Source organism: Tetrao urogallus, assembly GCF_951394365.1.
Source record: "Tetrao urogallus genome assembly, chromosome: 5".
Taxonomy (NCBI): domain Eukaryota; kingdom Metazoa; phylum Chordata; class Aves; order Galliformes; family Phasianidae; genus Tetrao; species Tetrao urogallus.
This window is the reverse complement of record NC_136818.1, coordinates 1520092-1533165: the sequence shown is the minus strand read 5'-3', so window position 1 is coordinate 1533165 and position 13074 is coordinate 1520092. Positions and strand designations below refer to the sequence as shown.

Sequence of the window (13074 nt, the reverse complement as noted above, 5' to 3'; positions counted from 1 at the left end):
GGTGGAGCGCCTTGTTAGCAGTGTTGCTTCCAGGATCCAAGTTGGTTTCCCTGCACGTGTGAGCTTAGCAGCCCTCTCTGCACCAGCCCACATGCGCCACATGAGATAATGCGCCGCACAGCGCTGCTAAGTCCTAAGTGGGCAGCTGGGTAATTTCATAATCACATCCTTAATTTTCAGTGTCTTTCTCACACTTGTGCGCTCACATGCACGCCATGTGCTCAGGAAAAGCACACTTGTAGTCACACCACCAAGCATTCATCTCACTGCGGTCTGGCCTTCTCTTGTTTAGCCAGGCAGGCAGCAACACAACCTGAGCTCCCCGTGGTGCACAAGAAGCTGGAGTTGGGGTTTAGATCCTCTTCCTCTGTTCTGGGTCTGGGTTGGATGTTCTTTCTGCAGCCCTTCTACACCATCTGCATTTCTTGGGGCCGTTCCCCTGATAGAGACTGGCTTTCAGATGGCACCGTGGCCCTTGAAGGACCATGGCACACAGAGGAGGGATGGGGGTTCACATCTGTAATGGCCCTGGTAACCGTGATCTGTCTTCAGAAACTCATTCAAGGTATTTACTTCCTTACGAAACATCAACAGAAAAAACATTTTCAGCATTCCTCCTACAGCTCTCTCCTGTATGAGTATGAGCAGCCTTTAGCACTTTGTTACCCTGTGGAGGGGAGGTACCCTCTGCTGTCGTATCCTGTGGTTAAGGCTGGTCAACAAGGAATCGAGCCTGCTCAGTAAAATGACAAAATGCCAAACCGTGTGGTTGCTCCCCAAGGTGAGGTTGGAGCTGAGCAATCTCTCCTGTTGGTTCAAGAGGCCAAGATTAGATCCTGCCCCTCTTGCCATTTCTGCTTCCCCCTGTCCTCGGACTGAAGAATTCCTGCTATGCAGGCAAATCCCATTCCCAAATTCCCCCATGATATCACTGCTAAGTGACATCTGATGGAATGCTTCCTGCATTTTGTTACTTCCATGTGGCACCGTGAAAGCACTGTCACTTATCCCACTGATTTGTGGCGGCCAGGGTGCATTGTTCCTAGTGGGAGGGGGAAAGGATGCTGCAGAAACTGCCTTGAGCCAAAATAGATGGTAATCCTTCCTCAGATCTTCTTCAGCTTTCCTCCCTCGTTAGCATTTCAGATTAAATGTTCAGGCTTATCTTCGGATCAGAAATGGGCTTCTTGAAGACTTCCATTCATCTCCCTTAAGGTTTTCTTAGTGTTCACACCTCATTTTTACTCCTCATTGTCATGCAAAGGGCGCAGTGTTGACTTTCCTCTGGGAATCTCGATCTGCCATCTTTATATTGCAGCATATTTAAAGCTGAGGTGTAGGCAGCTGTTCTAGAGCTTTCTGCATCCAAAGCTTGTTAACTCACAAAGTAAATGAGAGAGCACTTCCTGGCTTTAACTCACGACCATGACTTTCTGTTAGCTAGTCCATTCCAAGTCCTTTCCAATGCTCTGTTTCAGCTGGAGAGATGTTGGCGTTATTTTTCTGGAATGAGGCATGAAGATCCGTGATAAAACACATTGTACTCTCTGCAGCAATGGCCTGGGAAGCTTTGGTCCTTCTTTCTGAGCAACACTTGGTAAATCCACATCTTGGCAAGGCAGTGCTCCTGGTGCTCCTGGTGCTCAGCCTGGCATGGAACTGCTGGGGTTGTCTCAGATGGGTGCCTTGGTTGCCTCTTCCAAGAAGCAGAAGTGCTCTTGGGACTTGTGGTACCCTGCTGCCCAAGCCAGCAGATGGTGGGATCTGAGACCTGAGTGACTTCTCCAGCTCCCAAAGTAATAAACAGTGATCGCCCTGCTCTAGTCTAATTAATAATCAATTGCCCATCTCCTGTTCACTGTCAGCAGTCTGTTGGGTGACCTGCTGCTCTGTGTGGGTCCTGGTGACCCAATTCTCACGCCTGGCCAGTGACCCACCCAGTGCTGGTGGGTACGACCAGAGCGCTGCAGGTCCATCCAGTTCTGGCCTAACCAGCTGATGGGCACTCAGCTCTTGCTCCAGGCTGGCCTTGTGCTGGGACTTCCCTTGAAGTATTTCATTTCTGCCTCGTGGCAGGGCCTGGGGTGGGCAGGAATCACAGTTCAGTCAAGGCCCAGAGTGAATGCACTGCCCAGCAGCAGGGCTCACCAGCCTGCCCTGGCAAACAAAACACGTTTGTTTGCTGCTGAGGGCTTCCAGTTACTGCTTGGTCTTAAGATGCTGTCATTGCCATGAGATTAATTTGGCCTAACTTCAGCCAGCTAAAAATGACAGACTCGTTTTGAAGACAGTGTGTTACGAGCTCAGGAGCGAGCCGTCCTGTTGTGCAGGAAGATCAGGAAACACAGCAGAAGCCAACGCGGTGAGGCAAGGAGCTTCCCAGTGGACCAAAGTGCGAAAAGAGAGAGGCAGAGAGCAAAAGGAAGGACGTGGTGACAATGGGAAAAAGGCTCATTCCTGAAAAATGCAACAGGAATCTGGGGAGCCGTGGAGCAGTCAGACTGTCCTTGGTCACTGAGGCTGTCCACTGGTATCCGTTTACAAGTGTGTAAGGATGAGTGAATCAGGAATAGTAGGCGCAGATTTGTAGGGACAAATTGTTTTTGAAAGCCACAACCTCAGGTTGGATATTAGGAGGAATTTCTTTCCTCAACAAGTGTTCAGCACTGCACAGCCGCCCAGGGGTGGTGGGGTCACCGTCCCTGGGGGTGTTCAGAGCCATGGGGACGTGGCACTGAGGGACGTGGGCAGTGGGCATGGGGTTGGGCTGGGGGTGAGTTTGGAGATCTTGGAGGAGCGGAACAGTACCGAATGGTTCTGTGGTTCTGTGGCCTCCTGTGGTGATGGCTGTGGGGGCTGCCATGGCTGTGGGGCCATGGAGAGTTGTGGGCACCACTTCCTTCAGCATTCCAGTTTGGATGCTGGGGCAGCGTGGGGGCTGTTGGAGGGGTCAGGGCTGGGGGGCCACCAGCCTGAGGGGCTGATGAAAGCCTCATGGCCAACTGGCAGTTGATGGCAGGGGGAGGGGGATGTCTTGCAGTGTCCTGCAACCATTTGGAGAAGTGCTGAGGCAGTAGCTAAGGGGTTCTGGAGACGAGCTGCAAAGCTAACGCTGGTACAGGCATGCTCTGAGGGCAGCAGAAGCAGGTGGTCTGTGGTTCTGTGATGGCAAGGTGCCTCCTGCAGCTGATGGGGGGCAGGTCCCCCCCAGAGGGTGATTCAGCCCGGCGCAGGCGGCGTGCCGAGAATAGACCAGGATCACCCTTTGGAGGTCCCAGTCACTTTCCACTGACTGTGCAGGGAGCTTAGGTGATTAACTTTTAGCTGGCTAAAGATAGTTCAGATGAAACCCCCACCCCAGTGACATTTCTCCAGGCTAGTGTTACTGCTTATCAGTGTCACTCGAGTTACACTGCAGCTGGCTCAGTGGCCGGCCGGCAATCACATCGCCTGTTGACTCAGAAACATCACTGCTACTATGGCAGTGGGTGACTGCAGACCTCCTGTGCTGGCTGGGTGAGCTGTGGGCATTCTTCCCAGCACTTGGAAGGCACTGCTCAGCTGTGAGATGAGCTGTGCTTCGGTTGGCTGTAGGGATGAGGTTGGTTTGATCTCACCATCCTCATACAGTTCTTCATGGCACTGAGTGACATGGTCAGTGGGCATGGTGGGGATGGGGGTAGGACCTGTTGGCCTTACAAGGGTTTTTCCAGCCCTTGTGATTCTATGGTTCTCCCTTCTGTGCTGATTTCCACAGCCCTGTGTCCTCCTGTAGGAAATCTCTGCTCCCTGCAGCCCTGGTCTGAGTGTGGGCATCCTCAGCCCTTCTGCAGCCGCTGTTCTGTGGCTGAGTTCCCCAAGCAGCTCTTCTGGGTATCCCCATCGTTTGTCACAGGAAGGACATGTCTTTGATTAGAGCCTCTTATAATGGTTCTGAAATGGAGTGCAATGCCAGACTCCTCAGTAATGTCACGTATGAATTTATTTCTTTTGCTTTTAAAAGGCAAAACCTGAAAGTACCCAGTAGAGCCGGAGCCTCACTGTGCCTGAGGTTGGAGCACATCTCAAACCCTCTGACAACTGCAGCACCACCAGCATCACTCCTGGCAGTGGCATCTCGCTCATTTCCTGTCATTTTTCACAATTAGCAGTAGAAAGCTTTCATTTCAGTGGGTTTTTTGTTTTTCTCTCTATCTTCCTCCATCATCTCTGAATACAGCCTCCTTTGTTTCAGCTGCCTGTGCACAGAGGCTGTCCCTGCTCTGCCCGCAGCCGGGTCTCCTCCGGTGCCACCTCCTCAGCATCGCCAGGCGAGGCTTTGCCAGCTGAGCGCATCCCCTCTGCCTGCAGGCCTTCACCCCACCTCCATCACCGCCAGCCACGCGCTGGGTGACGGCACGGCGTCCCGCTGTCCGGGGATGCGCTGCTTCCGCTCCCCCACCAGCATTGCCGGGGGCTGAGAAACGTGAGAGGGGACAGCTGGGGCTGCGGGCAGAGCTGCTGTCCCAAAATACGCTCCGGAGGGGGAGGATGGCAGGCGCGTCCATTTGTTCGCGACTTGCCCAAGAGGACTGGCTCCACCTGTTCCACAGGTGCTGGGGCTTTGTGCCGCTCTTGCACATCTGCACTTATCTCTGCAGCAGATATAATTAGTTTCATTGCACACGATGAAATGTTGGAGGGGGGACAGAGAATGGAGATACTCCGCCGTTCCCATGATTTTAGATAACTCGGTGACTGCAGCCCTGCGCCCGAGCAGTGTCACAGACCCAGAGGTGGGATGGTGTGTGTGCACTGCTGGTGGCAGCTCGTTCTGTTGGAGGTCTTGCTGTGGGGTATCATCTGCTCTCCTTTTAGGCTTTTTCCTTGCTTGAGAAAAAGTTGTAAATCTGGCCCTCGGTTGACACCTCAGATGTGGAAAGGCAAGGTCGTACAGGGATGTGGGCTTTATCAAGCTGTAAGTGCTAGGAGGCTCAGGAACATTCACCTCCAACGTTAAATGAATCTCTGCAGTTGTGCTCTGCTCCTTTTATTTTGTTTCCTGTGAATTTCCCATCCCATCTCCAAAACAATTTTCTCAAATCTGTTTGCAGGATCTGTTAGAACAATGGCTTAATTCAAGGAAACGGCTCCCTGCTCACGGGCAGCCATGAACGCGCTAACAGGATACATTAAACAAATAAATTATGTAGTGTCAGTTATGCACCCGGCATTGTTGAGGATAAATATGTAAACATGTCCGCACGATCTGTAAACAACCGCAGAGGCATTAGGGAGGGGAGGGCGGGTGGCTGGCAGCCCGTGCTCAGCCCTGCTGCAGCAGGCCTCGGCGTGTTGCTGCTGGTGGACCTGTTCTGCTGAGCACGCGCTCTGCCCGCGGCTGCCGTGATGCTCGGCACTGCTAGGAGTTGACTGGGGGCACGTAACGAACCTGGCTTCCCCAGTGTGCCACGGGCATGTTCTTCTGCTGGAAGGGGGCTGGAGGAGCACTGCCAGTGATGTGCATCTGGTTGACTTGTCTGAGCCGTGACCGCCCGCGTGCCTCGTTCGAGCTCCAGGCCGCCACGCTCTCCTCTCTTTTTTCATTTCCTTTTCCTTTATTTTTCTTCTTTTTTCTTTCTTCTTCTTTCTTCTTTTTCTTCCCCTTTCCCTTTCACCCTTTCCCTTTCTCTTTTCCCTTTTTCCCTATTCCTTTTCTCTTTCCCTTTCCCTTTTCCCTTTCACTCTTTCCCTTTTCCCCTGTCTTAGAATCATGGAATCATAGAATTATAGAATCATAGAATCATGGAATCATAGAATGGTTTGGGTTGGAAAGGACCCCAAGGATCAACAAGCTCCAACCCCCCGCTGCATGCAGGGCCACCAACCTCCATATGTAATACCAGACCAGGCTGCCCGGGGCCCCATCCAACCTCACCTTGAACACCTCCAGGGACGTCCCCTGTCCCCTTTCCTCTTCTCCCTGACCTACACCAGGACACCTGGGGGCTCAGTGCATTGCAGGTGAGTTCAGCTGGTTTGGCTTTTGTGGCCCAGGACTGTGAGGATCCCACAGGGAGGACTTCCACCAGGACTTCCACTTGTTTTCCAAAAAAATGCTTTGTGTGCATGCTGATATCCCAGCCTGCTGCCTGCTCACTTGTGAGCACTTATTCGTGAGCAGTCGAAGGCCGAGCAACATAAATGAAGCCTTCAGTAAACACGAGCACTGTCTGCACTGCTCCCAAATAATGATCTGTCATTCAGATGATTAACAGAGGATCTGCCATCTCATCAGCATTTCTTATCTTCTGTAACAATGACGGCACTGACAGCGATGGATAATGAATATAATGTTATGTAATTAAAAATGGGCTGTGTGAAGATCCTCTCCTGAGTTCCAGGTGATACAATGTGTATTGTTAGGGTTTTTAAGGAAGTAAATAAGCCAAAAGGTGTCTCGCTGGCACGGGGAACAGCTGGCTTTGTGTACGGAGCAGGCTGTCCCATAGGCTTAGGACTGCTGCGAGTGGCAGTGACTGGCTTTCTGACCTCCACTGCAAAAGGTTACCTTGGCATTTTTTCCATGTGGAAAGTATTTTTTGATGGAGCCTCTCGTAGGTCTTGCATTCTCAATGGAGGTCAGCGAGTGAAGCTGCAGTCCATGGGAAGCGGCTGTTTTTTGCAGCAGGAGGAAGTTGGGTCTGAGGTGGAAACAGAAGAGATGGTGAATAATACCAAAGGGCGGTTGTTGCAGAATAGCTGCAGCAGTCAATCAACTGCAACAAAATGCATTAAAATACAAGATTTTATATTTTAATGCCTGTAGAGGCCTGGAGCTGTGCTGTCCTGCTGTCCTGCTACCCAGCCCCAGCACCACCAGCATGGAGGGGCTCCCCTCGATACCTCATGCCTGGGAAAACTGGCAGAAATACCCATTAGAACGAGGGGGAAAGGTGATGGGTGAGGGTTTGGTTGTGCAACACCCCGATACAAACTGAAACCTGACGCAGTTGGAGACGTCAGGCTGTATTCCAGGAGGCTGCATCCCGCCTGGTGCTGCTGTCTGCCTGTACTCCAGGAGCTCAGCAGGGCTCTGGCAGTGCTGATGGCTGTGGGACCTTCACGTGGGGGGTCTTCAGCCTTATCCATGCAATCACGGCCAGCAATGTCCCCACTGCTCTGTGCGTAGTCACAGTGGTGCAGACCTGGGCTCAGGGCACAGTGGGACAGGGATAGGCAGACAGGCACCGGGAGGGACGTGCAGTCAGAACCTCCTTTCATCAACCTCACTGACTCAGGAAAATGAATGAGATGCCTCCCCATCCCTGCAGGCATTCAAAGCCAGGCTGGATGTGGCTCTGGGCAGCCTGGGCTGCTGGTTGGCGACCTGCACACAGCAGGGGCTTGGAACTGGGTGAGCATTGTGCTCCTTTGCAACGCAGGCCATTCTATGATATGGTTCCATAATGCAAAAAAGTTGAGATGAGTCACAACCCCAAACCCAGGGAGGACAGAGGAGCCCAGGGACAGCAGTGGGGTTGCACCGGGGCTGTAGCCCAGCAGTGATGGAGACATCTGTCCCTGTGCACAGGACGGGGGGGGTGACAGTGTGCCCAAAGCCCCGGTTCGGTTCGGTTCAGCTGAGTTCTGAAAGACGACGCTCACAGCAATGTCCTTCACGCAGGACGCGGCAGGCCTTCCCCGCAGCCCCGACCCCAGGCACGGCTGCAGACCCCCGCCGGGCTCTCCTCCTCCTGTCCCCTCCCAGCCTCGGCCGTGGCTCGCAATCGGCTTTGAAATGATGGCGCAGACCGCGCTGCAGTAACACATTGCAGCCCATTATTTAAACAGACGGGCAGCCCCTGTTTAGTTTGCCTGATGAGGCGGTTTTTTTCCTGCTCGTGAAAGAGTGATTTAGTCTCTGTTACTTTTATCAGTGCAGACATTTTCTATTGGAAGGGATTGGAGCCCTTCCAGCTCGACTAATTTACATGATAAAGTGGTTGATAGGGGGAGCAGCGGGCAGTTAGAGAGGGGAATATGCTCGAGTTCTGTATGTTTTGGCTGTGTCTACCTGCTTTTATGTAGCACCGAAGTATGCATTCCGTGAGAGATCACTTGCCATGTTTGGAGCTCTGTGAGCACAGCAAAAAAAAAAAAAAAAAAAAAAAATCCCTATTGATGACACAGAGGTTCAGACTTACTGCTTTTCTTTAGCTGTGCCAAGTGCTCCCTGATAGCTCTTTCATGAGGTTCTCTTTGGCAGCGTGAGTTTTCTGCTTTGCAACTTCAAACGCTGAACGTGGGGTTCCTGCTTGGCCCTTCCTCAGGGGTTCAGCTGCTCCGTGGCTCCGGGTGAGGATGAGGAGTGCTCCCCTGGTGAAGGCAGAGAGCAGCGTGGGGGGCTGTGCAGGGAGCCCATGGGAGCACAGCCGTGGGGCAGCTGCACACACAGTGTGTGTGCTGTATGGCTTATCCCGAGTATATCGTAGCAATCCTGCCCTCTGATGTCACTGTTACCTGCTCAGCCTGTGCCATCAGAAACGCTGAACTCATTAGCTTGGACAGATTTATGGGGTAAGCGTATGTCGTTGGTATTATGAGAAGCAGTTACATTCATCGGGAGATTTTATGATTCACCGTATCCGCTTATGTAAACCTTAACTTGGACAGCAAGAGCCTCTCGGGAGCACGCTGTCATTCTGGCAGGGTCATCAGAGCTCGGTGGGGCTGTGGGCAGGGACTGGGGGGAGCGGGGTGCTGGGGTTGGGGACCGACACAGAACAGCCGGAGCCAGTGGGGTTCAGGAACAGAGCTTGGAAGGATTGGGGGCAAAACTTGTGGGGTTGGGGAGCGGAGCTGGTGGGGATGGAGGCAAGGCTGGCAGTGCTGGGGAGCAGAGCTGGTGGGGTTGGGGTAGCAGAGCTGGAAGTGTTGGAGAACAGGGGGAGCAGGGCTGATAGTGTTGGGAAGTGAGGCTGGTATGGTTGGAGGGAAGGCTGGTAGTTGGTTGGGGTGCAGCACTGGTAGGGTTGGGAAGCAAGGCAGGTAGGGTTGGGGGGCGGGTCTGGTAGAGTTGGGGAGTGGGATGATAGGGCTGGGGAGAGGGGCTGGTAGGGTTGGGTACTTGGGCTTCTGGGGAGCATGGGTGGATGGTACTGGGAAGGCTGACTACCAGAGTACAGGGCTAGTGAAGATGATGGTCAAGGCTTCCGGGGTTGGGGAGCAGGACCAGGTGAGTTGGGGAGCAGGAGCAGATGATGCTGGGGAGCAGAACTGGATGGCAGGGAGCAGGGCTGGGGATCAGGAGCAGATGAAGTTGGGAAGTAGGATGAGACGGGGTTGGGAGGCAGGACGAGATGACAGCGGGAGCTGGGGGGATGGAATCAGGGGAAGTCAGGGATCAGGAGCACGTGAAGTCGGGGAGCGGGAGAAAGTGACAGCGGGGAGCAGAGCTGGGGAGCAGACGTAGCGAGGAGCAGGCGAAGTCGGGGAACGGGGCCGGGGGGGCAGAGCGGCCGAGGCCGGGGCGGGCCGGGTGCCGGCGGGGCGGGCGGCGCTCGGGGCAGGCAGTGCCGGGCCGTCCCCGCGGGGCGCGGATCGGGGCGGGCCGGGGCGGGCGGAGCGGGGTCCGGGGCCGGGCGGCAGCGGCGGGCGGGGATTTGCGGGCGGGCGGGCGGCGGAGCGCAGCAGCCGCATGATGAGGGAGCGGAGCGGCACCTCCGGCAGCGCGGCGGGCGGCTCGGGCGGCCCCGGAATGGAGAGCCTGCCGCCGCGACAGCCCGACTACATGTCCGTGTGCCTGTTCGCAGAGGAGCCCTACCAGAAGCTGGCCATGGAGACGCTGGAGGAGCTCGACTGGTGCCTGGACCAGCTGGAGACCATCCAGACGTACCGCTCCGTCAGCGAGATGGCCTCCAACAAGGTGAGCGGCGGGACGGGGCTGCCTGGAAGCGGTCCTCACCGCGGGAGTAAATGGGCCCGGGTGTCGTCGTGTGTCCGTAACGGCTCGGTTTGTCCTTCGGGAGGGGTTTAACGCTGGTTCCGATGCGTGTCTGCGCGCTCCCCCATCCCGTCCCTCCGTCGGTAGCGAGAAGGGCGCTCCGCTCCGTGCGCGGTGCTCGAGTCCGGGGCCGGGGAGCGGAGGGAGGCGGCCGGGGGAAGCGCCGGGGAAGGGGGACGCGGCGCGAGGTCTGCGCGGGGCTTTCCGAAGTCCCCGTTGGTCGATGCCTTTGCGTTCCCTGCCTCCGCTGCCCGTACCCGAGCCGTACCTCCGGCCCCGCGGGGCAGAGCGCTGCGGCGGCGTTCCGGGAGGGTGCCCCGAAGGGATCCCCGGTTCCCGGAGCCGTGCAGCCCCCGCAGCGGGCTGGCAGCCCCACCGGCAGCGCTCCAGCTGTGCTGCTGCTCCCACGCCGGCAGCCCGCGGCCATGGCCGGATCCAGTCCGGAGCTGCCCCGCACAACCGCGGCGTTGTTCTCTTCTTTTTTTTTTTTTCTTTCTTTTTTTTTTTTTTTTTTTTTTTTTTCCTAACTGGAAATTAGTGAAAGCAGATAGGCTGAATCATAAACTGATTTTGTGGAAAAGTTGAGCTAATGAATCCCGCGTTGCTTCAGCTTCCTCCTCTGGTCACGATCGCTGCGACGTGCAGGGGCAAAGGAAGCAATAAAAGTTTTATAGATGGGGCTTTCGAGTGAGGAATATGGGGTTATTTTTTTTGGAGTTGGTGCGAGTGAAACCGGGCTGGAGGCTGTGGGAGGGGCTGGGCTGAGGGGCGAGCTGTGCCCAAAGGCTGTGTCCCGGGGGTGCGTGTCAGTGCCCTTCTCTTGGGGACATTTCATCTTTGCCGAGTGCCACCTCTGCCTTAGTGAAGGCGAAAGGCTCTGGCTGGAGATTGGAGTAATTAAAAGTTGTGATCTGTCCACGTGGGCCCAGCAAAACCGTTCCCAAAACTTTCTTTCATAATGAAGTTCCCAAAATGCCCCTGCTTTTTGCTCAACGCAGCGCTGTTGTCAGCAAAAGAGAGCCCTCATGCTCTGCTCCCCCAGTGGGCGATGGGCACGGCTATGAGTCGGCTTAGGGGCTCCCAGCTGAGCGCCACGGGGTCACCTCTTTGGGTGAACCCACTGCAAAAAACCCTATTTGGGTTCTTCTCCAAATGACACCTGAAGGCATTTCCATTTGTCGCCGGCAAGCAGCAAAACAGCCCGAATGTTTTGAAAACAGGATGCTCGGGCTCCGCAGTACGAAAGAAAAACGGAAAGAGAAACAGGCCGAGATAGGAAGAAAGCGAGGAGGCGCAGCGTGCGGCCGGCGCAGCGCGGCACAAACAGCGACCGATCCGCTGACCTCCTCACCGCCGGGCCCTGGCCCACAGCCACGACGGCCCCGCGACGTCACCGAGCGCGATAGTAGGCACGGCACAGCTGTTGCAAGTGTGACTCGAATTTCCTGTCTCCTTCCTGACAGACGTAGTTTAGAAAACCCAGAGTTGCAACAACAGCGGGCGGAGAGGGAGGACCTCCGTGGACGTGTTTGCAGGGCGATTCTCAGAAGCGCTGCACCCAAAAGGAATTGCCGGGGGGAAGCACCGGGCAGGATGCATCCCAGCTGCGTGCTGATGGGTTTCGGAAGGCAGCGCGTAGAGCGCGTGCGTGTGCCTTTTTAGGATGTGAGTTAATAGCGGGAGAAGCGAGGAGACGTGTGCCTAATGGTGCCGGGAGCGACCGAGCCCATTGCTCCAACTCACATGGGCCGAGGGACGTCAGTGGGACTCTGTGCTGTGAGTGGGAATCGGGCAGAAGTGGGCAAAGCCGGAGCTCTGTTGGCTGCGTGCGTCCCCAGCAGCTCTGCTGCCCACTGGGGGCTGCGGGACGGCCCCACACCCTGCCTGCTGTTCTGTTTCCCAGTGGTTGGCACACTAAGCTTTCTACATCAGAGAAAAACTACCTGGAAAAGCACCGGGTTGTGGGGAACGCAGCCAACACGAAGGGAATTTCCTCTCCCGGCGTCAGGCAATCCTCAGTTGCCAGCAGGGCACAGCACCACAGCAAAACAAAACTGCTTTTAGAGCTCCGTTGGGCTCTAAATCTACAGATTCATATTACTATTTTATACATATATATATATATATACATATATATTTCCTGCGTTTATCTTCATGCCCAGCTCCCAGCTCAGGCAGTGCAGACCCAGAAGGACCTGGAGCCATCCTGACAGAGGGGCTTTCTCTCCCAGTGCCCACCCCCAGTGCTGCACTATGTCTGCTCCCCCAGCCCCACTTCTTCCAGGGGTTCAGTGCCCAGCGCATCCACCCCTGCATGACAACAAGGGGAAGAATTTCCAAGCTGCAGCACTGGGAGCTGCAGCTCCCAGGTCATTATGGGCCTCAATATCGTATAGCATATACCTGCAGCACATTTGGCAGGGGATGGATCTGCCCCTAAGAGCAGCTGCCTTGTCTTGAAGACACACCAGGCTTCCTGGGAGCTGTTTGCAGTGACTAGATGGGCACGTTGCCTGATGTGTAGCCTGTGGGAATGTTCTGGTTTGGAGTAGTCAGAGGTGCTGTCACCAGATGCCTTCCTCATGCCCTCACCGCTTTGGAAACCCATTTCCAGTTGGACTCGATGATCCTTGTAGGTTCCTTCCAAGTTGGGACATTCTGTGTTTCTCAGGGGGAGCCTTCCAATCACCCAAGTCTCTATTCAGCTGAGCAGTGCTGGCTGGCAGGGCAGGCAACAACCTGACCCCAGGCTGGGACAGAGCAGGACGGCCCCACGTGCTCCCGCTGTCACACGTCAGCCAGAAGCCACTAAGATAAACACGGCCCGCTGCATTCTGCTTGTGTTTCAAAGGGCAGAGGAGAGCAAAGGCCGCACTGTGCTGTCGGGGCAGTGGTGGATAAGCAGTGTAACCCCAGCAGAGCCCCTCGGGGCCGTTGCCAGCAGCGTATGTGCCGTGTGGCACCGCCTCTGCTCCATGCGCCGCGATCCTGCGGGTCTCGGCCCCAAACCACGTCCCCTTCATACGTGATGTTTCCCCAAAGTGGTGCCAAGCTGTTTAGTCTTCGAGTCTCTCTGCTGTAACTTCCTT

The 13074-nt window shown here is 55.2% G+C and overlaps 1 protein-coding gene across 3 annotated transcripts in view; it reads left to right on the top strand.

The window, feature by feature from the left end:
* PDE4B (phosphodiesterase 4B) overlaps nucleotides 1–13074 on the top strand; it is a gene marked incomplete at both ends in the record, with an annotated part of 124533 nt that overhangs the window by 95108 nt on the left and 16351 nt on the right. For all 3 annotated transcript variants that reach the window (XM_079535567.1, XM_079535566.1, XM_079535568.1), the window contains one exon: nucleotides 9795–9907. In XM_079535567.1, the coding sequence (XP_079391693.1) occupies nucleotides 9795–9907 (113 nt within the window). The remainder of the gene's footprint in view (nucleotides 1–9794; nucleotides 9908–13074) is intronic.